At 53.7% G+C, this 26,525-nt stretch overlaps 1 protein-coding gene across 2 annotated transcripts in view; it reads left to right on the top strand.

Moving 5' to 3' along the window:
- DPT (dermatopontin) overlaps positions 1-11,470 on the top strand; it is a 350,410-nt gene extending 338,940 nt beyond the window's left edge. For both annotated transcript variants that reach the window (XM_082702819.1, XM_082702818.1), the window contains 2 exons: positions 8,968-9,075; positions 11,202-11,470. In XM_082702819.1, the coding sequence (XP_082558945.1) occupies positions 8,968-9,075; positions 11,202-11,268 (175 nt within the window). In that variant the 3' untranslated portion in view covers positions 11,269-11,470. The remainder of the gene's footprint in view (positions 1-8,967; positions 9,076-11,201) is intronic.
- Positions 11,471-26,525: the final 15,055 nt, after the last annotated feature.

Raw genomic sequence — 26,525 nt, 5'->3', positions numbered from 1 at the left:
TCTTTCTCTAGCTCCTTTAGGTGTAGGGTTAGGTTGTGTATTGAGACCTCTCTTGTTTCTTGAGAAAGGCTTGTATCGCTAGATATTTTCCTCTCAGGACTGCCTTTGCTGTATCCAAAAGATTTTGAGCAGTTGTGTTTTCATTTTCATTTGTTTCCATGATTTTTTTCAATTCTCCTTTAATTTCCTGGTTGACCCATTCATTCTTCAGTAGGATGCTCTCTAGCCTCCATGTATCTGAATTTTTTCCAAATTTCCTCTTGTGATTGAATTCTAGTTTCAAAGCATTGTGATCTGAAAATATGCAGGGAATGATCCCAATCTTTTGGTACCAGTTGAGACCTGATTTGTGACCCAGGATGTGATCTATTCTGGAGAATGTTCCATGTGCACTAGAGAAGAATGTGTATTCTGTTGCTTTGGGATGGAATGTTCTGAATATATTTGTGGTGATGTTCATCTGGTCCAGTGTGTCATTTAAGGTTTTTATTTCCTTGTTGATCTTTTGCTTGGATGATCTGTCCATTTCAGTGAGGAGGATGTTAAAGTCCCCTAATAATATTGTATTATTATCAATATGTTTCTTTGATTTTGTTATGAATTGGTTTATATAGTTGGCTGATCCCATGTTAGGGGTATAGATATTTAAAATTGTTAGATCTTGTTGTTGGACAGGCCCTTTGAGTATAATATAGTGTCCTTCCTCATCTCTCATTATAGTCTTTGGCTTAACACTGAATTTGTCTGATAAAAGGATTGCCACCCCACCTTTCTTTTGATGTCCATTAGCATGATACATTGTTTTCCACCCCCTCACTTTAAATCTGGAGGTGTCTTTGGGTCTAAGATGAGTTTCTTGAAAACAGCATATTGATGGTTTTTTTTTTTTTATCCATTCTGATACCCTGTGTCTTTTGATTGGGGCATTTAGCCCATTTACATTCAGGGTAACTATTGAAAGATATGAATTTAGTGCCGTTGTATTGCCTGTAAGGTGACTGTTACTGTATATGGTCTCTGTTCCTTTCTGGTCTGTTATGTTTAGGCTCTCTCTTTGCTTAGAGGACCCCTTTCAATATTTCGTGTAAGGCTGGTTTGGTGTTCGCAAATTCTTTTAATTTTTTTTTTTTTTTTTTTTTGTCCTGGAAACTTTTTATCTCTCTTTCTATTTTCAGTGACAGCCTAGCTGGATATAGTATTCGTGGCTGCATGTTTTTCTCATTTAGTGCTCTGAATATATCATGCCAGTCCTTTCTGGCCTGCCAGGTCTCTGTGGCTTGGTCTGTTGCCAGTGTAATATTTCTACCCTTCTATGTTTCAAACGTCTTGTCCCGGGCTGCTTTCAGGATTTTCTCTTTGTCTCTGAGACTTGTAAGTTTTACTATTAGATGACGGGGTGGTGACCGACTTTTATTGATTTTAAGGGGAGTTCTCTGTGCCCCCTATTTTGATGCTTGTTCCCTTCGCCAAGTTAGGGAAATTCTCTGCTACGATCTTCCCCAATATACCTTCTGCCCCCCTCTCTCTTTCATTTTCTTCTGCAATCACAATTATTCCAATATTTTTCTGTCTTAGGGTATCACTTATCTCTCGAATTCTCCTCTCACGATCTAGTAGTTGTCTCTCTTTTGCTCAGCTTCTTTATTCTCTGTCATTTGATCTTCGATATCACTAATTCTCTCTTTTGCTTCATTTATCCTAACAGTAAGAACCTCCTTCTTTGATTGTACCTCACTAATAACTATTTTGCTTTCAACTTGGTTACATTTTAGTTCTTTTATTTCTCCAGAAAGGGGTTTTATTTCTCCAGAAATAGATTCTCTAATATCTTCCACGCTTTTTTCGAACCCAGCTAGTGCCTTATCGTCATCATTCTGAACTCTAGCTCTGACATATTACTAATGTCTGTATTGATTAGGTCGTTAGGCATTGATACTACCTCTTGTTCTTTTTTTTTTTTTTTTTTTTTTGTGGTGAGTTTTTCTGCCTTGTCATTTTATCCAGGTAAGAACAGAGGAATGAGGGAACAAAATACTGAAATGTAGCAATGACCCTAGAAAACTATACACTAACCAAATCAGAAGAGACCTGAAACCAGGGGAGAGATGGGGGGGGGGAGAAAAAAATTATGTATGTGTATATATGTATATATATGTGTGTGTGTGTGTGTGTGTGTGTATTAGACTGGCGAATAGAACACATCCACATACTTGCTTTGGGTTTCATTTTGGTTTTAGAAGAAACTACCTCCCAAATTTTTAAAGAAGAAAAATTTATGTATATACAAAAATAAGGGTAAACAATATGAAGGGATGGATTATGACTGTAAAGATGAAAATTTTAAAAGATTCTAAAAAATCAATTGATAAGAAAGTTGGTTGGTAAAACAAAAAAAAGAGAGAGAAAGAGAATGTGATCATGCTGCAGATTGGAACAAAGCCATGTGATAGATTTAGGCTATATTTTGACCTATTAGAAGAAATTGTATTCCAAATTTTTAAAGAAAAAACCTATAGGTATACAAGAAAATAAGATTAAATATGATGAAGGGATAGAATATGACTATAATAATGAAAATTTTAAAAGATTTTCTTAAAAAAGTATTGATAAGATAAAATAATTAAAAACGTTAAAATAGGAAAGAGTTGAAAAGTTTAAAAAGTAAAATAAAAATATTTTAAAAATTTAACTTTGAAAGACTAAAGAATTACAGGAGAAAAGCCATGAATTCTATGTGCTACAATGCCTTGCTCTGGAGTTCCTCAGTCTCCGTCAGTGACCTTGGTCTCGGCTGGACGTTCCCGCTGATCTGGGGGCGGGGCCTCTTGCGCGGACTCTCAGGCGTCTTTGCCGCAGGCGGAACCGCAGCGCCCTTGCCAGGGGCCGGGCTGAGCGACGTGCTCGGGTTCGCGCTCGGAGCTTTGGGTCCCTGAGCGCTTTCCGTACCGCGGTGGACGACGGGAAAGAAGATGGTGGCCCCGGTCTCCGCCGCAGGAGGCGAGAGCTCGGGCCGCTCCGCAGTGCGCCCTGGGGGAGACGCCGTCGGTCCCTCCGGTCCCCCCGTCTAGGCCGCGCTCCGAGCGCCCCGGCCGGTGACCGAGCGGCTCTGTCTCCGGCGCGGCCCGTGCGGCGCCTCCAGACCCCGCGGATCCTGCCGCGCGGCCTCGCCGCTCCCCCTGCGAGAGGACGGAGGGTCTCCCGGCCCCGCCGCTGTGGGGGCCCCGCTGACGACCCGTGGCCCGACGGCGCCTCAGGCCGCGGCTTACGGCAACCCCGCGCTGAGAGCCCCTCCTCGGCCCGTCTCCGCCCGGCCCCGGGAGCTCTGCCGGACTCCGACCCGCCGTCCTCCGGCGACCCCGAGCGACCCGAGGCCACACGGTCCCCGCGAGGCCCGCACCCCGCGGCGCCCCTGGAGCGACCTCCGGCCGCCGGGACTCCGGCCGCTGCTCTCCCTGCCGGTAAGTGGCGACGGGGGCCGCTCCCCGCGGTCTGTCCGCCCGAACCTCACCTCGGGCCGCGTCTCCCCGCGTCCGACCGTCCGGGACGTGCGGACTTTCTGCTCCCGGAGCCGCGGCTGCAGGTCGGGGGTCGAGGCCCGGCTCGCTCCGTGCCGGCTCCGGTCCGTCGTACAGGCCGCGGCGTCTGCGCACCCCGCGCGGCAGGGACAGGAGCGACCTCACGGCTCCCCGGCGTGTCTCTGCCGGGCCCACCCCGCCCGGGGCTCCGGCTTCTCCGCGGGCTCCTCTGAGCGAGGAGGAGGCTGCGGTAGAGACGCGGACACCGCACCGCGTTCGGCCGACCTGCGGCCGCCACCGCGCCCCGGGACAGCCGCGCCTCGGAGCGCTCGCCCCCGCCGGCCGCGCGAACGCGTGTACAGGAAGGTCAGTTACTGCGCGGAGGGCGGTGCTTGTGCTTACGGAGCCCGTCGCGTGCGCTCGCGGGTCGTCTCGCTTCGCCCTCACAGACGGGGGGTTGTCCCGACTCTGCGCACCGTGTCCGCCTGCCTCCCCCACAGACCTGCTGCGCAGACCGAGCTCCCCGTCCAGGGCAGAAAGTGCGACCCGCGGGACAGAGCAGGCCGGAGGCATCTGGGAGAGAACGAGGAAGGGGTGATGTTATCTGGAGGAGAGAGGCTGGCGGCGGAGCTGCCCCAGGAGTCTAGGACAGAGGTGACCGTGATGTAATGCGGCTGACGAAAGCCCGTAGGAATGGGAGCATGTTGGCTGAGCAGCCCCGGGCACGGCTAGCGAGCCAGAAACCCGGTTCCAAGAGAGCCATTTGGAAAATATTTAGAAGTTCTCCTCCTCGGAGTTTCAGTCCGAGATCTCTCTGGGACTGTTTCCCTGTGCGGTGACACGATTCGGGCCGTTGGAAATACAAATCGGCAAAGTACTGCGAGGACACAGACATGGGCTTGGGAGGTCCTTTCTCCTCCCCGCCCGGCGTCTAGGGTCTCTCCACAGAGCAGGGCTAGGGGACCTGGTCATTCCGCCCCACGGGCCCAGTTCCCCAGCAGCCCGGGGGGCCAGCCAGGTGGCTGCTCCTTTGCAGGTGCTTTCCTTCACGCATAACTGCATTAATTTTCTCCTTTTTGCAAAAACAGTTCAAATAGGTTCTGATGCAATTCCTATTGGGGGTGCCAGGAGGAGCAGATTAGTCCAGCCGGAAACAGGCTAATTCCTGCGAGCTTCCCCGGAAGAGCGGTGCGCGAGAGGATAGGTCGCGGACAGATTCTGTTTCCTTACAAACGTCTCACTTGCCTGTCCGCGAGGGACATACTCCTTGTAGCTGGAAGTAGACTGTGGGGCAGCCGCAACACCTCCACTCTGCAAGTGCTGAATCTCTCGTCCAGGCCGCCGTGAACGAGACCACTAAGGTTATGTGCTGCCAGCGGCCTCTGACCCCTTGAGGAGCCCAACAGATTGGTCATTGTCGTGAAAAAAGATGCTTTCATTGGGGGGTTTGTTTTGGTTTGGATGTTGGTGGTTTTCTTGTTGTGTTTTGTTTTTTGGTCCGGGGCGGAGTCCCATTCTATGTGTTATTTTTAAATCAAATGCTACATATTTGGTGCTAACAAGAACAGGACATTAGTGTAATATACTTAAAATAAGGTGGTGTCTGGGACATGGAGAAAATACGAGCAAAACAGAATTAGAGATTGGACTGACCAGAAGCTTCTTGAAATTGTTGTTTGGATGTGAGTTGCTCAAAGAATGGGTCAGAAAACAGCCTTGGTTAATACTCGTTTAGAGAAAAGCTGAAGCTCCCCCCCCCCCCCCCGGCCATTCTGGTTTGTTCATGTGGAAATGATGGGTGTTCTCGGAGTTCCTACAGCACGGAGGCTGCGGGGTGTGTCTCTCTGGTGCCCCACGGCGCGGGATAAGGTGGAGAATGTGATTCTCGCTCACTGTGATCCAGCTCACTCCGCCCGCAGATCAGACCCGTGGTGTGAAGTTTGACTTTAGGTCTAACCACTCCGTAATCAATAGTAGCAGTGGACTTTGATACACTTTTACACTGAGTCACTGTCTTCTGAGGAACAGATTTAAAACCCTTTCTTTCGACTATTAAAACTGGTCCTCAACCAAACCTCTGACAACATGTAAACTTGCCTCTTTGGCCAGCTAAGTTGTATCTCCACTCCCGTTTTCAAAATGGGTGCGAGAGGGGTGCCTGGGTGGCTCAGCGGGTTAAAGCCTCTGCCTTCGGCTCAGGTCATGGTCTCAGGGTCCCGGGATTGAGCCCCGCATCGGGCTCTCTGCTCAGTGGGGAGCCTGCTTCCTCCTCCTCCTCTCTCTCTCTCTCTGCCTACTTGTGATCTCCGTCTGTCAAATAAATAAGTAAAATCTTTAGAAATGGGTGTGAGAGCGTCTCTCCTACTCTCCCAGCACAGGAGCCGGGCGCCCTCCCTGGGGCGCTGCGATTCTGCCGGCAGCCTGCTCAGCAGCCCTGTCTTGATTCTAGTCAGATCTGTTGGTAACTTTAGTGCTCGGAGATCCTTAGACGAGAACATCTTCTCTTATAAATCGACTCTGTTTGACCGGGTTGTCTTCAGCTCCTAAGATTTATTTAATTTCCTTCCGTCTCATTCAAGCCCATCTGAGAAGCTGCACGAGTGGTTCTGTGCAGGTGACAGAAAAAGTGTTATGGGGTGAGAAGGTGTACCCAGTAGTCACTCATCTAGAAGTGATGGGGGGACCACACACACACACACACACGAGTTCTTCGTAAAGGGGTACGTGAGGACCCCACAGAAGAGCTTCCATTATGTACCCGTTCCAGTGCGCTGAGTAAAGGGTCCTTGCCTTCATCTGACCAAGCTGAGGGCTTGTCCGATTGTTGTCGTTGGTCTAGGAAGGTGTGACCGTGTTCAGCAGGAAGTGTGCTCTGCAAAAGCGTTACCTGGAGTGACCTGGTACTCACACGGAAGCTGGAACCACGCGCAGCTCTGCCCCCCAGCCCCCCCTTCAGGAAGCCTGATGCCAGCACTTATGAAACCCCGATCTTCTGCTTCCTCGTAGCCTCGTTAAACCTCCTGACAAGGCCCTTTGTCCCTATCTCAGTGTCTAGCTCTGACAGTTCAAATTCCGTTTCTTCTCGGAGGAGCGAATACTGGGGCTTTCATTTACTAAGACATTTGGCGTGTGCCTGATATCATCAAGAACTAACTGAACGGAGACGCATCTATCTGATCCTAAAACTCAGGGTCCTGGATCATATGGAAACAGTGGTTCCCTCTGTGGATGGTCCTGGGAAGGTTTGCTTTCTACTAACGCTTTGGGCCATTTCCCTCTCTGTTTTTGGTTTCATAAAGCAGGCATAATTTCCATCAATGTCCAGATTCCTTCCCTGGCCCCCTTCACCCAGGGTTCTGTAAGATGGTATAAACTTACCTCACAGTTTTGTAACAAAACCACCACCACCACCACCACAAATCAAGTAAAACAAAAACTGGGCTGGGACCTACATGGAAACGTACCGATCACCACGTACCAGACCTTCTCCAGGACACTCTAGAAATCTGCTGGACGGCAGGACCCCCAGAGAGGCCTCCAGACAAACTGTTAATGGGGGGTGGGGGCTGTATCTGATCACTACAAAAGGTAAATTATTGAATAAATTGTTCCCTTTTAAAGCTTAAAACTTCATTTTTTTACATGCAAGCCTTTCTCTTCCACTTTATTCCAAGTTTGTTGAACTCACCAAGTAATCGGACATCAAATCAGCAAACACTTAAAGAATAATTATCTAGACTGATTATTTCCAAATAATTTTGACAGTTGGACCTAGCATAGTGCAGGACTGCCGTATGAAACTTCTGCCTTCGAACAGAGAAAAATGGCAGCTAGCTTTTGCATACTGAATCCCAGGAGTGCTTCAAAGTTCTGGAAAATATTTTGTATTCTCTGAAGTAAGGAAAACACCTCCCACTTCATTTCTTTTAATCCTAATCTGCATGATTCACATTTACAACCAATGCCTCTTTTTTGGATAAACTTTAGTCTCACACGTGTGAGAATCCTCAGGGATCACGAGTCAACAGGATCCAAGTGAGGCCCTATTCAGTCCATTTATGAGTCATTTCACACTTTTATTAGAAAGAGGAAGTCCTTGTTCTGGGTCTCTTTAGAAGCACAAAGTGGATTTTGGTATTAGCAGAGCCTTATTTCCCTTCATGAACACAGTAAGTGAAAACACATGGAACCCACTCTGGGCTGGGCTTGGCATCCTCCGAAGCATCACTACGTCTTGAGAAAAGTCCCAGAACAAGGACAGCTGTGTCATGTGGAGGAACAGCCATAGGCCTGGAGAAGGGGCTTCCAGGGCGCCGGCTAACTCCAGGCTACCGTGAGCGGACCATCGAGCTTGCTGCATCCAAACGCTGAGATCCTAAGTGACCTCCCACGTTATAAATCAGTCTTTTTAGGATTTCAGGATAATCCTCGCAATATGGAGTAGAGTGGGGCATCTCTCTATCGTCAACATGTGCGACAACAACATGCAATGACCTCGTGAACCGAAATGAGCAACTGACACGCGGTAACTGGCTTGGAGATACAGGTGAAGACTGTGGCAGACCCGTGTCACTGGGAAAGGACTGTTTTGGTCCCAAAGATCCCCTTATGAGAATCAGGAGATTCTAGATTTATTCCAGAAAGACCACAGCAGACCTACTGTGGCCTGGGATTGGCTTAATCTGGGAGAGGAAAGAAGGGACAGGAGAAGCAGGAAGAAGACACAAACCGCTGGTAGGATTCAACTTCCGCCGTGTGCGCGTCACGCACATCTGCACTAGTCCCACTGACCAACCTGTAAGGCTCTTCTGTTCTTCTACTGACCAGGAAACGAAGATTAAGGGACTCTCCCAAGGGTATTTATTCCTTCAGCAAATACTACGTAGCAGGAACTATTTCAGGAACTATTTTGTTGCCACAAAACAATGGTGAACAAGGAACAGGCAGATTTTGTGGGGATTAAATATTACTTTAATATTTTCATACATTTTAATCATGACTCAGAGTAAAAAAATACATAATAAATGACCACAGCATGCATTATAAATGCACATACACAGTACATTTGAAACGAAGGTTTTACTCACGTACATGAGAACTTATCTGATATGTCTCTACTTTTTCTTTTTCAAAGCTCATTTGGTGGTAACCAATGAGACTGATGTCATGATCCACTAACAATCACAGTCCACCGTGCGGAAGCCTGATTCCAGCAGACTTGAACGGCGTGGACTAATATCGATAGTAGTATTTCCTCAAGGCCTGGGCACTCACCTCCGTCGTTTTCAGCGTGTAGTTCAGCGACGAGAAGAAAGGAGAAGCCGGAAGCCAGCGGTTTGGCGGAGACCGTCGAGCTCCGGCTTGGGCTTCCCGGGAAGCGCCAATGCCGTCTCTTCTTTGTAATAATGTCTTTTATCCTTTTCCTCTAAACTTTTTCATTCTTCCCGCATAGGCTGACCACGGAATACCCAGGCCACTACGGGGAGGAAATGGACATGATTTCCTACAATTACGACTACTACATGCGAGGCGCAACCACCACGTTCTCGGCAGTGGAAAGGTGAGCCTTCCCAGGGCAAAGACCGCGTCGGCAGGGGTCTCCGGGATTTTCCCTACTTTATTCCTACGTGGCCTAGAACGAGCGGAGAGTCGCCTGGGGTTGGAAGGCCCTGGGCGGGGCGCTGTTCTCACAAACCCACTTCCCAGAGAAGCTCAGCCGTGGGGCGGAGGACGCGCCTCAGCGAGGTCTCTAGTGGTCTAAGCTCTGCCCGTCGCTCAATCTCAAAGAGCACATTTCTGACCCAGTGTCGGGAGGAGAGGGCAAAACTGGTCGAAGGAGGATCCACGGTCTACCTGGACCCCGTGGCCGCCGACCCCCACCTGGGGTTGTGGGAAGGGGGGGAGGGGCCCCCATACTCGGAAAGGAAAAGATTTATATAACCTGAAGGCGGGCAGAATTCCTCCATCGCCTTTCCAATAAGCTCCCAGTCCTACCCCAGCCACTCCAACAGAAAACAGTAAGACCACGCGACGTCTTCTCCCAGCTAGTGTAGACGGCGCCCGCAGAGTCAGGGGCTTCCCGTCAGGAGAGCCCGTGAACGCAGCACGGGAATCCCTGAAAAGCCACCACAAACCTTTTGCAAACAGCAAAACTTACCTTCGCTCATTAAATAATGGACTTTGATGAATGTGAGCGTGACTCACCTCTCAGGGATATTTATGTTTGTCAATGAAATGACATCGCACTAACCAAAGTTAGCATGGCCCAGAATTTAAACAACCAAAACAATAGAAAAAACAACATTAAATAGCTCTGAAAAGGCACCCGACATGGTGCAGGCTCCACAAAGACCTGTATGTTTACCCCCAAGGGGCCCCTCATTTCTCACACATTAGTCCCTTTTATTGTACATCCGTTTCTAAGTAGCTTACTTAGCTGTTTTCTAGAGGCAGAGCCCTAGAAGCTGAACAGGGAAGAGCAGACATAAAATGGAACTCGTCAGCCGTGAGAACAGCGAAGTGACCGAGCCCTCGCACAGAATGTGTTTAAGGAAAGGAAAGACTTAGAACTCGAAACCGGGGGAGCCTGGTGACAGTGAGCAGGTGTGTCACCCCCAGGGCAGATTAGGGACAGTGCCGGGGGCACCCAGCATTCCTAACGAGGTCTCCAAGTCAGTAAGAGAGTTAGTCCTGCATTGGCTGGTTAAGAAGGTGAGAAGGAACCTAATAAAGGAAATACCATCCAAAATTATGACTCTCTTTCTCTCTATATATAATGTATAAAATAAAATTATGACTATATACAGTCATAATTTGGGGTGGTATTTTCTTTATTATATACATACGCATATGCCTGTCAAAATATCCAATTCCCATTCGCTTGAAATTGTTCAGTTACGGGGAGTAACCCAGAACCTTGGAAAACTGAGATGCCGCGTCACGTATTCGCTGAAAATGAGCAGGCCTGTGCGCTTGTACTGTCAGTAACAGCCGGTGGCTTAACGGTCCACAGCACGTGTCCCTTCAGCTCTGCTGAAAGATGCGAAGGCCACCGGCTTGGAGAAATGGCACCAGCGCAGGACCCACTGGGAGGGAGTTCTGCGCATCCAGTGGGTTCCTCCTGGCACCCCGTCGCTCAACCTGAGCGCTACTGACAGAGAAGTTCTCTGCTGCAGAGACGACCCTGTCATTCCAGATGTTTAGTGGCAGGCTTGGCCCCAGTTGCTGGCTGGCAGTAGCAACCTCCCCTCCCCCATAGTTGTGACAACGAAAACTGTCCTGGGGAGCCAAAGCGCCCCTGCTTGAGAGCCACCAAAGAGTGAGTGTGACTGGGTCCCTCGGTCCTCTTAGGACCACATCTAAAACTTGCTCGGCAGCGATCAGTCTCTTACAGGAGACAAGGCTGAATAAATGCTTGTATTTCAAGCTGTTAACCCGTGTGTCCTCGAGGTACCCGTGGACAGAGCGGCGCAGCTGACCCCAAGGGACGGTCACCGGGTGCCCTGGGCCAGAAGGTGTTGAGGTTACGCCCCTCACCGAGGAGTGCCTGATGGTTTTCGAGAGGCTTCCTAGAGAACCAAGTGAGATCAGGCGCCCCTTAAGTTCCCAAACCCTCCGAAGGTCATTCAGCACCTAACGGGCAGCAGGGACCTTTCTCACTGGCCTTGGCTTTCTCTGTCCCCACAGGGACCGGCAGTGGAAGTTCATAATGTGCCGCATGACGGACTACGACTGCGAGTTTGCCAGCGTGTAGGTCCGCCGCTCGCCGAGTGCGGGGACACCAGGGAGCCGGGAGAGCCGTGTCCGCCCGCCCCGCCCGCCCCGCCCGCCTCCCCACTGCCCGACCCTGGTGCGTCTTCCGCTCTGTTCTTCCCCCGACCTGGCTGGCGGCCACCGCGCCAGCTTCCCGGGCCTTCCTAACAAGTATCACGCTTACAATAAAATCCACAATCAAAGCGCGTTCTCACTTTCAACATGTTCTGTAGTGACCGAGGTGTGTGACTGACCATGGCTTCCTTGCACGCCGCGTAGACATGCGCGTCTCACAGCCAGAAAAGGAGCCTCACTACTGCTTTTGCCACCAAATGAGCTGCAGGCAGGCCTGGGGCCAAGCAGTATCTGTAGGAGGTTCAGGGTAGTGGAGTGAACGGCAGAAATTGGAGAAGGCGGCAGTGGGCGTTCTTTGCAGGCCCGTGTGTTTGAATGGAACCCGGGGTCCTCACCAAGCCTTGAGGGGACACGTGCCCACTGCCCCCCACCACATCAGCCTCGTCTAGAAGTCCCAAGTGCAGGGTTCTGAGCTCCGGGAGGGTGCAGACCGGGAGGTCAAATGCAGGGATACAAGGGTCTGGGCAGAGCTGGACGCCTTAGCGCGGGAAGAGTTGCCTAACTGAAGGAAGGTTCTAGGCACCAGGAATGCCAAAGATGCAGAAACCTATGCAGATGCGGCTCAAGTCAGACGGGAACACGGGAGGAGAGAGACTGGGACTCGGGTTAGGAACCTCGGGGCAAGGAAAGGGCAGCTGGGTGGCTCTGGGAACAGAAAAGGGGGGCTGGGCCCCGGGCTCCTGGAGGTGGTCACAGGCTCCTGGAGGTGGTCCCGGGCACCTGGAGAGAGTCATGGTTCCTGGAGCCCTGAGAGTCACAGGCAAGCTCACCTGCATCGGTGCCCATTTTCTGGCTGGGAAAGGCCGCCCGAGACTCCACTCCCCTTCTCTGCACAGTTCAGGGTGTTTTTTGCGGCGGTGACACTGCCCTTCCTCCTCCGCTGAGGTCTCTGTCCCCAGCCCTCTGTGCCGTCTTCATCATAAAGGGAAGAGAAACGTTAACCTTCACTATGCTGCCAACGTGGAGGGTCACTTTGTGCTCTCGGCGCCCCCCTTCCCATTATTCATCTGGAAAGTGGGGCTTAGCGTTGTGCTCTGGGCCAAGCCCCGGGCCTCAGTGCAGCGGTGAGGACAGAGGATGGTCAGCAAGTCCAACGACCGAAGCAGAGAGCACCCACGGAGGACCGACGAGAGGCAGAACCGCAGTTTGGGGCGTGGAACCGAACCTGATTTGCCGTCAGCCTCCTCCTACCCGCACGCCACGTGCATTTTTTAAAGATTGTTATTATGTCCCGCGGGCCAGCGCAGGGTGCGTTATTAGCTCTAGATGTGGCGTCCACGGCGCTTTTTGACACGGGCCCGTCCCCTTGATCCTCACAGTTCACCTTCTGTTTTCCAATCCGGCCGCCCTCCCCCCCCCCCCCCCGTGGACCCAGGAGAGCAGGGTCACCTCCCTTGTCCTGCAGGTGGCCGAGATGGCGGACCCTGGGCAGTGCAGGCGTCTCCCTGGCGACATCCTGGGACGGTGACGGGGAAGGCGGGGCTCCGAGGTCTTTCCTGTAAGGCCATTTCTCACATTAGGGCTTTGCTCTACCGGCTCCATTTCCGCGCCGGCCGCCTGCCTGGCAGTTCTAATTCCCGTGTTACTGCTCACAAAGGCAGCCATGAATATTCCAGCGTTCACGTGCCGGTGCAGGATGGCAGCCAGGAAAGGGCCTCAGCTGGGCCTGTGGAGCACCGCTGGGAGGCAGCCTGAGGGGAGCAAAGGGCTGGTGACAGGGGCACAGGGGGAGGCGGTGCGGGCTGGAGGGCTGCGGCTGGGAGGGGCCGTCCCGGGGCCCGCAGGAGAGCAAAGCCCAAAACCCAGCCGATCAAGCCATCCGGTAAGTGCCTGCGCCAAGGACGGTGAATAGATTTTTACTACGAAAAAGCTACCCTTTGCACGGAGGCCAAGGAATGACCGTCAAGACGTTCTCGCCGTGGCTCAAATCTGAGCGACGTACGCTCTGTGTGGCACGTCGCCCGGAAAGAGCCACGCGGCGGCCGGGCTAACCCCGCGCGCTCGCTGCCCTGGAGCCCGGGACATGCCCCCCCCAATCAGTGAGGACATTTATTCAGGTAACCCTGGTGGTTTCTTGCAATTCTAGAATTCTGTCAACTCTGCTGTGGGCCCCAAACTGTTAGGAAGGACCCTTGCCTAAGGCATTTTCTTCCAGACTGGAAGCCCCAGATGAGAGTTGAAAAGTGGAGTCTGACCTCTGACCTGACGGGGGGTGGCCTCGTCCAATCAGAGCCGCCCCAGGCCGCCGTTTCCTCCTCTCCCCAGTGCGGATGGGAACCGCTGTCCCGACAGCTTCCCAAGACGGAGGCCACACAAAGTGGGAAGAAGAGACGCGGGATGTCCCCTGCCGGGGACTACGGTCCTGGAAGACGGACGATGTAGGAAAGTTCGCTGAGGAAGCGAGGTCTCCGCCTGGCCCCGAGGGAAGGGGACTGCGCAGGTAAGTGGACGGGCACGTGGGGCTCTGTCCGGCCGTCCAGGCACAAGTTCCCGCTCCGTGACTTACCAGCTTCACGACCTTGGCCCGGTCACCCGCCTTTCCCGATCGACTTTCTTGCCAGCGGAGCGTCACGGGGCCCGCGGCCTGCTGGGCTCGCACGCGAGCGCGCGGCAGATCCAGCAGGAGGAGCGGCGCTATCGCTGCACCGTCAGAGGTGACGCTCCTCGGTGAGCGGATGTTCGTAAGGTCAACAGTGCAAATAGTTTTCCGGAGAGACGGAGCGTCCTTTTTGCTCTCGTGGACTTCTTCCCGTCAACGTGGTCAGTGTTTATCACTCGCCAGTCACTGTTCCAGGACCTCCCGGCGCGCCGGGCGGCCAGAGGGTGCGGGAGCCCGACAAGCACGCCGCCGGCCGGTCCGGGTGGAGGAGTCAGGGACAGGCAGCACGTCGGGACAGAGGGCAGGGTCGGAGGCGAGAAGGCGCTGAGGCATTTCAGGCCATGGGAGCGACGCGGTAGAGACACAAAAACACGGACGGGCTCGGCAAAGCTTCCCGAGGAAACCCTGACGCCAGCAGAGTCCGGCCAACACGCCGTCATGACGACCTAAGGAGGGACCAGGAGCGCCCGGAGCGCCATCGCGGGTTCCACTGTTTGGGCAAATGAATGGCCATTTGTGGTGTGTCTGGAACTCCGTTTCGGCTGGGGCTTCCTACACATCCCGGAGCGGGAGTTCACCCCGCGCTCCCTCCTCGCCGCCCCCCATCCCTTCCTCCCACAGTGCCACGGCCCGGGGTCCCCCCTCCACGCTGGGGCTTCGGCCCCACGTTCCGTCTTTTTGATCAACTGTCTTGACCCAGACACGAAACTCAACACTCTTTCAGTTCCTTCAGAAGACTGTGTCCTTACAGAAGCATTCGTGAACGCAAAACCCAAAACAGTAAACCCAGACAGTGCCTTCTTCCGTGGTTTTTCCTGCTCACGCGTGAACCCTCGCTACGCGGCGCGTCCCCTCTCCAGCTCGTCTCCGTCTGGCCCCGGCCTGCCCGGCTCTCCTCACCCTCCCAACCCTCCTCCCCCGTCAGCAAGGCACACCCAAACAGCCGGGCCAACGCAACCGAAGTCACACAAAGCCAACAGCATCCACGCTCCCTACGAAGCCTCAGGTCAACGTCAGCGAACCCACCTGGGCCGAGTTCCGTCACGTTAAAACCCCGTGCTGAGAAGTGACGGCTGCACCCGGCGGCCGTGGGGTCCGCGGCCAGGGAGTGAGGGAAGCCGTCACACAGCGCTCAGCCCAAGTGGGGGTGTGAGCCTTTGCTTCCTCAACTGCTGGGTTTCTTTTGATCAGTTCACTCCTTTTTGCAAAGCAAGGATAAGAAACACGCCGACTTCCACTCAGATTTCACGGAACTTACGACTTCGGCACAGAGTGGAGATTCTGCCAGAATCTGTCCAATCTGTCCAATCTGTCCCTGGTCTCCTTAAAACTGAAAACCAGGCAGAACTCCTCACGTGCTTCAACCGCAAGTGTCAGAGCCTGCGGTGCCTTGTGAGCGCCGGAAACCTCCCGCCGTGCGACCCTCCTTCCTCCCTGGCGCGGCCGCAGGAGCCGCTATCGGTGCGAGTGTGCGACTGCATCAGTGAAAATCACAGACCCGAAATACCGAAAAATGCAGATTATTACGTCGTCTGCACTGTGGCATCTCTGTGTTTCCCACTCCTCTTCTGCCTTTCTCAACTTTAAAGACAATTGCCACTGACTGTGTTCATAGTCAAAAAAGAAAAGTAATTTTAATCATATCAAACAAAAACAGTCACCATGGCCCAACAGTTCAGCCCCAGGACCTCGTTCCGGCCAAAAGGTGAGCATACGGTGGCTTCACGGAAGAGATCACGGAACCAGACCCTTTCATCTAACCAGCCGCCTGGTGGCTTCTACTTTAATATGCAGAAGTACCTGCTCTTTCCATAGCTGCTCACCACCCCCAGGGACAAGGGAACAGATGTCTGGTCTGTCAGGTGGCCAATGGAAGACGGTCACTGAAACGTCCTCCACTCACCAAAGTCCTTGGCGTCCTTCAGGGCCAAGCAGACACGCAGCTTCCTCAGAAAACTTCCTCCGCCTTCTGACATCGGCCCAGGGTCCTGTCCCTGCTCCCTCGATACCGTCCGTCTCCCGTCTCTCTCCCGTCTCTCTCGTTCTCTGGCAGGTTCCTAATGCCTCGTGAGGGGTCTTACATACAGCAGACATCCGAGACATGGATTTTAAAACTAATCTGCATTTCTGTCAGTTTTTATGAGCAAGACCTCTCCCGATGGGGGTTGATGCATCTCCCACTTTCTTTTTCCAGCAGCATTAGGTGACCGTTAATCTTCCCCTTTAAAGTGCTCCTCACTAATGGTGAGTTGGAAAACATCCCAATCTGTCCCTGTTGTCACTGACACATTCAGAAAGTGGATGTCACCATCCTAGGGCCCGTGAATGCCAATTTTGCTGTTGTTCTGACCCCTGAACCACACGGAAACCAGCACGTGAGCGGTCGGCACCGGATGCGCGTTCGGTGAGCTTGGCGTAGGGCCTTGCTCGCAACCCTGAGGTGACTGGGGTGCATCGGTTCAGGTCAGTTACATAGGAGCGGCCCTGTATGAACTCAGATGCTGTTCCTAAACCCGATGATAGCGTACCAGCCCCGGGCAGGTGGAGTCGTGATTTCTGCTTAATGTCCCTCCCAAACATCGGGTAGTCAATGAAGAGACAGAAGCAGACATGCCCCGAGACAAGCCCCGACACAGACTGCGACCGCACGCATGTGGACCACGGGACCCCTGCTGCTGCCTGTTACTCCCACTAAGAGTTTACTTGTGGAATCTCACCCCAGCAGTAAAACTGGTTTCTCAAGAGTCAGAGGGTTTCCTGTTTCCGTGGCCGCCGGCAGGCGATCACAGCCCACGCCGCGGTCGGCATCTTCCCGGTCTGGGGCCGGTGGATTTCGGCTGGTCGGAGTCTCCGGGGCCTCCTGTGTTGGCAGACTCGGAGGTGAGCTCGTTGGCCCTACTCCGGAAAGACGCCAAACTTGCTCTGAGTCACATCTGCCTGTCCCCTACAGAGACCGTACAGTGCTGCGCGGATTGGCTCTGCCCATCGGCCTCCAGGACAAAGGAACGGACAATCTTGCGGGGCCACAACAGCACAGCTTCATCTGGAGAAGGACTCGCTCAGCCCCATGGGAATTCAGAGCGAAGCAGCTCTTCGAGCACACAGGTCGGCCTGCGAAGCGGCCTTTCTGGGCAGAGGGCTGTGGGTGAACCAGTAGCTTATTGGTGCAGAGGGCACGGCTCTTCCCGGAGTGGGACCGGTCGCTCCTTGTTCTAAAGTCAAAAGCTCGCAGCTCTGCGCTCTGTTTACGTGGGGCTGTCGCTGGGACGAGCTGTCACCTGTCCCGTCAGCTGTTCGCCGCCTAGACCAAAAGAAGCCGGAGCGCACAGTGCAGCCCTTACTCTGGGAGACTCGTGGTCCCGATGGGGCGACAAGAACCAAAACGTGGTAAGGTTCCTAAGTAAAATAAGGCCGCTTGTGCTCCAGCGCACAGGGACAGACGCAGGAAACCCGACGCTGCCGAGACAGGAGGGTCTCCCTGGACGGGCGGAGCAGGAGGCTGCGGGGCAGGAGCGAGAAGGCCGGGCTTCAGGCCAGCAGTGAGCCAGGCCCGCGGCGAGGGTGTCCCCGGGCCCCGTGGGTCTTGGGGACTGTGCCGCCCCGTCTCCCATCCTCCCGACAGGGAGCGCGAGCCCAGCGAGGTCCGTGGGGGCTCAGGGCCGCCCCAGGCGTTGGGGCCGGGCGGGTCTGGACTCCAGGCTCTTGGTGGCGCGTCTCCCGGTCGGGGCGCCGCAGGCTCTCCTGCGCCTACGCGGGCGCGTCCACGGACACTAGAGGCGGCCTCGGGGGCTTCTGCAGTCGGAGGAACTGGCCCGAGCTCTCCGGCCGGGAAGTGGGTTTCGGACCCAAGTCTGGTGTCGAAGCTCGGGCGGCCAGGGTCGCTCGGAGGGCGCGGAGGGGCGGCGCGGACCCCGGGCCGCATCCCCGCCGGCGCCCACAACAGGAGAAGCGGCCGCGCCCGCGGCTCCACGCGGCCCGGCGGGAAGAGCTCGGACGGGGGCGCCGAGGCCCCGCAGCAGCCCCGAGCTCGGAGCGTCCCAGGCCGCAGCCTCCGCCCGCCGCGTCGGGGTCCCCGTGCCCGCGAGGGCAGCACCGACGGCGCCTCCCGCGGCCCCGGAGCCGCTCGCGTCCGCCTCCGGGACGCGTCCACGCAACACACCCTCGACCCCGGGAAACCCGCGTAACCCCGCGAGCAGGACCGCGCGGACCACGGCGCGTGACGGCTCCGCTGGGCCCCGCGGCGACCCCGGGCTGGCCGAGCGCTGGGCAGCGTCCGGCGCGGCGGGGGCGCGGCTCAGCGTGTCCCTGTCCGACCCGTCCGCCCCGCCCGCCCCGTCCGACCCCGTCCGCCCCGTCCGACCCCGTCCGCCCCCGTCCGCCCCCGCCCGACCCCGTCCGACCCCGCCCGACCCCGCCCGCCCCCGCCAGACCCCGTCCGACCCCGCCCGCCCCTGCCCGACCCCGTCCGACCCCGCCCGCCCCCGCCCGGCCCGCCCGACCCCGTCCGACCCCGCCCGCCCCCGCCAGACCCCGTCCGACCCCGTCCGCCCCCGCCCGACCCCGTCCGACCCCGCCCGCCCCCGCCCGCCCCCAGCCCCCGCCGTGTTTCCCGCCGCCCCCAGCCCCCGCGACCTCACCCGCTCCGAGGCGACATCAGCGGCGTTCGCCGGAGTCCCCGGGAGCGGCTCGTGCGGGCGACCCCGGGGGACCCGCCGGCCGGAAGCGGAACGAGACCCGTTTCCGAAACGACCAGAGCCGCGGCCTCGCCCCGCGGGCCCCGAGGACGGAGGAGCCGCCGCTGGGCCGAGCCCCGCAGCCCTCGAGCGGCGGGACACGCGCGGCGGAGGACGGCGCCGAACTGGGCGTCCCCCGCGGGTCGGCCCCGGCCCTCCCGCGCCGTCTGGGCGCCCCCAGCTGACCTCCGTGCGCGGCGACAGACCGAGACGCGTGGGTCATGTTCTCGACGCTCCACACCGCACACCTCAAAGCGGACTCGGGCTTGGCTGCGTCCAGTATAGACGCTGCCCTGCCGCCGCCCCTGGGCCGCCCCCTCCCGCTGTCCCAACCAGCAGGGGCACCAGGTCACCTTAAGGTCGGGGTCACCCGAGACCACCGGGCCAGGACGAACGCTCCCCGCGCTCCCCTGCCTGGCCGAGCAGCTCGTGTGCCGCTGGCGGCTCCTGCGTGTTTGTGACTCCCGTGGTCGGTGACCCACGGCCCAGGTCTGAGGCCGTTACTCACCGCTTCCCTCCCGCACGCTTCACTGTCCCAGTCATGCCCCTCCGCGGCTGCCCTCCTCAGTCGCCGGGGAGGCTCCTAGAACGTCTATGCCCCCGAGGCTCAGGGTCATCCTAATCTCATCACCCACCTTCCCCTTTGCACAGACTCACCTCCTGCTTTCGTGCGGATCGTGTTTTCGCCGCAGCCCTCGCAGGCCGGACGTGTGCTCACAGGTGCTCTGACTGCTGTGGACTCGTCAGGATCCTTCCTTCCTCCTAAGCAATCCTTGAATCCGACCTCTTTCGCTTATTCTCCAGCGACCACCTTCTTTCAGACCCTCATCACTGCTTCTGCATCTCCTCAGCTGTACGCTTTTCTTCAGGAACTCGGCGCGTCTTTCTGAGCACAAATGCGGTATGCTGCAGTCCCTCCTTAAAGTCCTTCTGTAACCCACAATAATACGGTCAATCGGTCTTGGACAAGCAGGAGAGAATATGCAATGGCAAAGAGACAATCTCTTTAACAAACGGTGTTGGAAAACTGGAAAGCAACGTGCAAAAGAAGGAAAATGGACCACTGTCTTTCACTGTGCACAAAAATAAATAAAATAAATGGATAAAAAATATAAATGTAGACAGGAAACCATAAAAATCCTACAAAAGAACACGGGCGATAACTTCTCTAACTTCGGCCATAACAACCTGTTTTTAGATCTGTCTTCTGAGGCAATGGAAACAAAAGCAAAAATAAACTATCAGGACTTCATCAAAACCAAAAGCTTCTGCACGAAGGAAACAGTCAACAAACTAAAAGACGACCTACAGAATGGGAGGAGGTATTTGCAAGTATATGTCCAATAAAGGGTTAGTATCCAAAATATATAAAGAATTCCTATAACTCAACAATCAAAAAAAATCCAATTAAAAAAATGGGCCAAAGAATGAATAGACATTTTCCCAAAGAAGACACCCAGACGGTCCACAGACTTAAAAAAGATGCTCAGCGTCACTCACCATCAGAGAAATACCAAGTCAGAGAAATCACAACTACAGTGAAATATCACGTCACAGCTGCAGAACGGCTAACGTCGGTAACACAGCGAGAACACATCACGTATGTAATATCACACACGTACATGTGCACATGCGTGTGTAACAGAACTGTTGTTATCACGCACACACATACATGTGCACAGGCGTGTGTAACAGAACATTGTTATCACACACACACGTACATGTGCACATGCATGTGTAACAGAACATTGTTATCACGCACACACGTACATGCACACATGCGTGTGTAACAGAACATTGTTATCACGCACACACGTACATGCACACATGCGTGTGTAACATTGTTATCACGCACACACGTACATGCACACATGCGTGTGTAACAGAACATTGTTATCAGTCACACACGTACGTGTGCACATGCGTGTGTAACAGAACATGGTTATCACGCACACACGTACATGCACACATGCGTGTGCGTAGTGGAACACTGCTGAGCCACAGAAGAGAATGGCATCTTGCTGCAAGGACACACCTGGGGCTGGAGTGCATTTTGCGAAGCTAAATATATTAGTAAAAAATATATACATATAATTTCACTGATCTGTGGCATTTAAGAAACAAAACAAATGAGCAATTGGGAGAAGAGAGCGAGAGAAGCAAACCAACCAACAGACTCTGCTACAGAGCAGACTGACGGCCACCAGAGGGGAGGCGAGGGCTGGGCTCGGGACTGCCGGGGCTGCGGAGGCGTCGGCGGGAGCACGGGGTGTGGCGCGAAGTGCGGAGTCACTGCACCGCACACCTGAGCCTCAATCACACCGTCAGCTACTGGGATTCGGTAACAACTGAAAATCATCCTTTCCTAATTCCTGAACACACTGAAGCTGCACTTCCGTTTCCCCAGGGTCGCGGCACCCTCCACACGCCGCCCCGGGGCCTAGACACCAGCCATGCAGAACTGGGCTCATTTGTCCTACGAGACGCCTCGGTGACGCTGAGGTGGCCCCGCATCTGCACCCCCTCCCTGCGTCGACGCTGCGCTGCCTTCCCCGGGGCCCCACTGCTGCTGCACCAACACCGAGCGGCGCCACCTCGCAGGGCGCGTCCCACTCGTGCGTTCTCCTGCTGCCACTGCAACCAAACGTCCCCTCTGTCCCTCTTACCCGGCAACTGGCATCAGTACCCGTGGCTCCCCACCGACTGTTCAAAGACGGAAGGACGGCCCTGCCGCCCCGCACAGCGACTGCAGTGGCACCGCCGTCTCTCTCCCTGACCACCGCCCAGCTTTGGGCCTGGGCTCCTCCTCGTCCCCTTCCGAGCCCAGGCTCCCACGGCCACCGGCAGGAGCCGGCAGTGGCCCTTCCTCTGGCCTCGCACCCCCATTCCCCCTGCGCGGACGGAAGGTCCTGTGCCCTGCGTGCCAGTGTCCTCGGCCTGTCCCCGCCACATTTCCCTGCCTTCCTTGGTGCCCTGGGCAGCGTCCAGAAGCTCGTGGCGCATCCGGGTAGAACAGAGACGCCGAGGGCAGGACGGTCCGTGGACACAGAGCCCGAGAGCTGGCCATGGGGACCCGAAGCCGAGCCCGGGCTGCGGGCAGAGCGGGGACAGCTGAGGGCGGCAGAGAGCTGGGAGAGAGCAGACTCCCCCGGGACCCGAGGGCCCGCAGCCGCTTCACGCGTGTCACCTCGTCAAATGCCCAGTCGTCTCCACCTCTGAGCACCGCCTTAGTCCCGGTCACACGTGCTCTGTTCATGGGTGTTACCACGAGCACCAACAAGACACTTCGAAACAGAGCAAGCAAGCCTAGCTAGAAAGTCCCTTTTAAAATAGGGTCATTGGGGGGGGGGGGGCGCCTGGGTGGCTCAGTGGGTTAAAGCCTCTGCCTTCGGCTCAGGTCATGATCTCAGGGTCCTGGGATCGAGCCCCGCATCAGGCTCTCTGCTCTGCAGGGAGCCTGCTTCCTCCTCTCTCTCTGCCGGCCTCTCTGCCTACTTATTCAGCAGGGCTCCTTATTCAGCAGGGAGCCTGCTACTCCCTCTCCCTCTGCCCTACCCCCCCACCCTGCTCTCTCCATCTCCCAAATAAGTATATAAAATCTTTACAAAGTAAAATAAAATAAATAAAAAAGGGTCACGGGCACCTGGGTGGCCCGTGGTCAGTGGGTTATGCATCTGACTGTTGATTTCAGCTCAGGTCAGGACCCCAGGGTCATGGGATCGAGCCCTGCATCAGGCTCACAGCGGGTGTGGAACCTACTAAGTTTCTCTGTCTCTGCCCTCCCCCCCCTTTCCCTTCCTCCCACTCTACACACTGTGTCTCTCAAAAAATAAAATAAAGTAAATAATAAAATAAAACAGGGTAGCAAGGCCGTAAGAGGGGAGGATTTTATGCAGACGCTCATCAGGGGACAACAAAGTCACCGCCAGCTGCAAGCCTTCAAGCCGGCCTTACCCGTCCTCACCCTGACAGGCGAATCTCTTGCCTTCTTCACTCGGAAAGGAGCCGCGGAGATCCGACAAGGTTCAGTCCCCCGTCTGCATCATTAATCCAAGCAATCCCAGTGAGCCCAGTTTCACAGAGGACTACATGTGAACTGGACACGTGACATTTGGCCTTGTAACTCTGCCCCTCTGTGTCTTCCTCGGAACACCGGTCAGCCTTCTACCTGGTTCTGTGTCTCCTGAGCTGCAGTTCCCATCACCCGCATAAGTGCCTGACAGCTTTAATTTCCAGGCGATTTTCTGGGCGTCACAGCATAACCATGGGAGATGACCATACAGCTCCTCACAGACCCGCGTGGCGGATGTTACCGCCCTTATTTTGCAAACGAGCAAGTGGGCCCCCAAGATTGTGACTTGCCCAAGTACATAGCTACGAGACAAGACTAAAACTTGAATTCACATCTTCTGACCCCCAAGTCCAAGCTCTTCCTAGTAGGGTGCAGGAGGCAAATGTCCAATGTTGCCAGAAAGTATCATTAGTACTTCCATATTCCTTCCGCCATGAGAGTTTATGGATGAAACCTGTTAGCGTAGATTTCGTTACATATGTCGGACTAAGAAATCTACAATGTATCTCCTCCAACAAGTACACCATTCTCTCCAGACGGGATTTACAGACACCATCAATGCTGCCGTAACCCAGCCTTACAGCTGAATTGTTCCACCAAGCCGCCCATCAGGGCAATGAACAAACGAACAACACATCTGATTTATTTGACCAAGTGACTTAAGCACTATGGTTAAAATGCTTAAGAGTGAAACAAAGCCACAGTCTTGGCCAAAATAAATATTACCGCATTCCTCCAGGGTTACGTAAGATGCTGGATGCCTGTTTACAGACCTCACTGTACCTTCATTAAGCTGCATTTTCTGTGTTAGAGAGTCCATTAAAATATATTTTGGCCATGTGGAAATATTCGTATAGTCCCTTCTGGCTCCCTTCCTGTCTCGACACTCTTCCACAATACCCTATTTTGATTTTTAACATTAAATTGCTGGATGGATTATTGCTATGATGTGAACATTACATACTTACTAAATGTTCACAGAATTCTCCACTTTTCTATGACACTTGAGGTATATGTTATTTCTTTTTTCAAAGTATATCTTAAACTATGAATCTGAATCACTAAAAAGAGAATCTTTAGGAACTTTCCTTTTTTTTTTTTTTTTCCTTGACTGGAAGACAACATTCACTGTTTGAGGCAAATTTTTAGCTTTCATCCAACTCTTGTATGGCAAATCTATGTCCCCATGGTATATCCCTAGAAAGTCAGGGACTGTGGCATGCTTCTTCAAAGTGCCAACATTAGCAACAATATTTCTGAAGTATCACAACAAGAGAAGGCTCCTGAGTGCCACCGGGGCCGTTAGCCTCTTGGGCCTCAGTGACTCTGTGGAATCTACCAGCTGTTTCTACCTTACTGCGACTTCCAAGCCTGGGCCCCCGGTGCAACTAGATCCCAGGACAAACATCCTCTCTGAAGGACATTGTCCCTTAAAATGCAAACAATCTGCCCGTAACCAGGACCACAACTCTCAGGTATGGTTAGTGCAGATAAGAAAAGCAGGAAAGGAATTTCTTCACAGTGAGAGTTCCTGCTTCAAAGACAATGGATGAGGGGCACCTGGGTGGCTCAGTGGGTTAAGCCTCTGCCTTTGGCTCGGGTCATGGTCTCGGGGTCCTGGGATCAAGCCCCAAATCAGGCTCTCTGCTCAGCGGGGAGCCTGCTTCCCCCCCCCCTCTCTCTGCCTGCCTCTCTGCCTACTTGTGATCTCTGTCAAATAAATAGATAAAATCTTTAAAAAAAAAAAAAAAAGACAACGAATGACAGCCTTACAGAGGAAGTTTGGTAGGAAATCTGCCACCCACCTGGGAAGGCCGCAGGGCAGCACGGCAGGGAGAGCGTGGCATCGGGAGCAGGACACCTGGTTCTCATTCTGCCCCTACCACGTTCAGTCTGCACAACTGTGCGCGAGTGACTCAATTCGCATGAGTCATTCCTTCTCTGTGAAATGAAGACAGCCACCATAATCCCTCCCTTCCTTCCTTACTGAGGTGTTGTGAAGATCAACTTAGTCCCGGTAAAACATATCATAAATACCATATGCTGATTCAATTAGCATTAATTCCGCATGCTTACCTGTCCTTTGGGATTGCATGAGTAAGTCCTTTTAGGATTCCCCACGAGCCCTCAGCTTTGAATCAGGGAAGAGTCGTGAAGCAGGTGTTCACGGAGCGCCAAGTGTGGGCCCCGTACTCTGACAAGAGCTACGGAGAAACAATGAAGACGAAATGTATATGATGACCCTAACCTTAAGGACTTCATAATCTAGTCATGGAGAAGATATGGATATAAAAGAAATAAATACTGAAAAAATCAAGATGACCTAGATTTAAAGCCATTTAGGTGAGACCTAAGATGATTCATACATCACAGGGGTGAAGGCTGGGTGGCGCCGAGGCAAGGCTCTGTGGGGAAACGCCCCCAGGCTGGGTGAAGATGTGGGCATCTGGAGAAACCGAACTCGGGGAAAGCTCCTCCCTTAATTGAGCCATTCTTAAATTGATTGGTGTTCAAAGAAACTGAGGCATAGTAAAATTTTTACGAGTTTGAGCAAAAATTGATTTGAACCGACCAATATCTGATCTCCAAGGACCTCTAAGAAACTGGACAAAAGGAAAGACTTTTACAGACACAGGGGAGTGGGAACAGGGAAATGATGCGGGAAGAAAGAAAAAACTGGGTTGGTCATAACTAAGTTACTCTCCTTCAGGGGATGGCCGGGATCCGTCGGGCAGATTGCCTAACCAGTTCCGATCGGGTGACTCCTGATGGACCAGATTACAACTCCATGTCTGGGAGAGCTGAAACTGTCATCGAGTTACGTTTCAGCTTGTAATATGGGGCTCAGCATGCCCAGCTCCGTCTTGGACCCGTTGTCTTATTTTTACTGAGAAGAACGACAAAGTAACAGGAGGGACACCGAATGGTGGGATCCAAACTCCAGATCCTAGCACAAGGGTTGCTCTCTTCTTAGAGGTGGACATGTTGGCGAACGTATAAGGAAACGTGGTCTGTGAGGCCTGCTGCAGGGCAAGGATAGAAAACTCTAGCTGTGGCTCAGTGGATTAAGCCGCTGCCTTCGGCTCAGGTCATGATCTCAGGGTCCTGGGATCGAGTCCCGCATCGGGCTCTCTGCTCAGCAGGGAGCCTGCTTCCTCCTCTCTCTCTCTGCCTCTCTGCCTACTTGTGATCTCTCTCTGTCAAATAAATAAATAAAATCTTTAAAAAAAAAAAAAGAAAAGAAAACTCTAGCTGTTTTGGCCGACGAGCTTGGTCGAGGAGGGGCCTTTGACGAGGAACCACAGTGAAACACCCGTGTGTGCAGTTCAGGAGAGAACATCTTACTGGACCACATTTCATGCTGGCAAGTATCCAAGTCTTTAAAAATGATGAACATTTTTGAATCTGTAATGTACAAAGTAAGTACACTTGCAAACATAGAATCTTTACAAAAGTCCTCTACTTTGGTAGAACGCCCCATGTCTCCAGTTTCCAGGTATAAAATTAGCGCACGAGAGCGGTGGACTCACTTGCCTGCGTAAGCGGTGGAGCTACGATTCTAAGAGGCAGACATTCAACCGTTCTTTTTCTTTTTTTCTTTTCGTGAGCTACTTGTTCATTCAAATGCTGATGGCTTGCGACACTTTTATGGCAGAAATGGCTAACATTGGAGATCCATTCTGTAATTCTGTTTTCTCTACGAACTGGAATGTCATCTT

Source organism: Mustela nivalis, assembly GCF_964662115.1.
Source record: "Mustela nivalis genome assembly, chromosome: 16".
NCBI lineage: Eukaryota > Metazoa > Chordata > Mammalia > Carnivora > Mustelidae > Mustela > Mustela nivalis.
The sequence above is the reverse complement of the archived record's forward strand: the minus strand, read 5'-3'. Positions and strand labels throughout refer to the sequence as shown.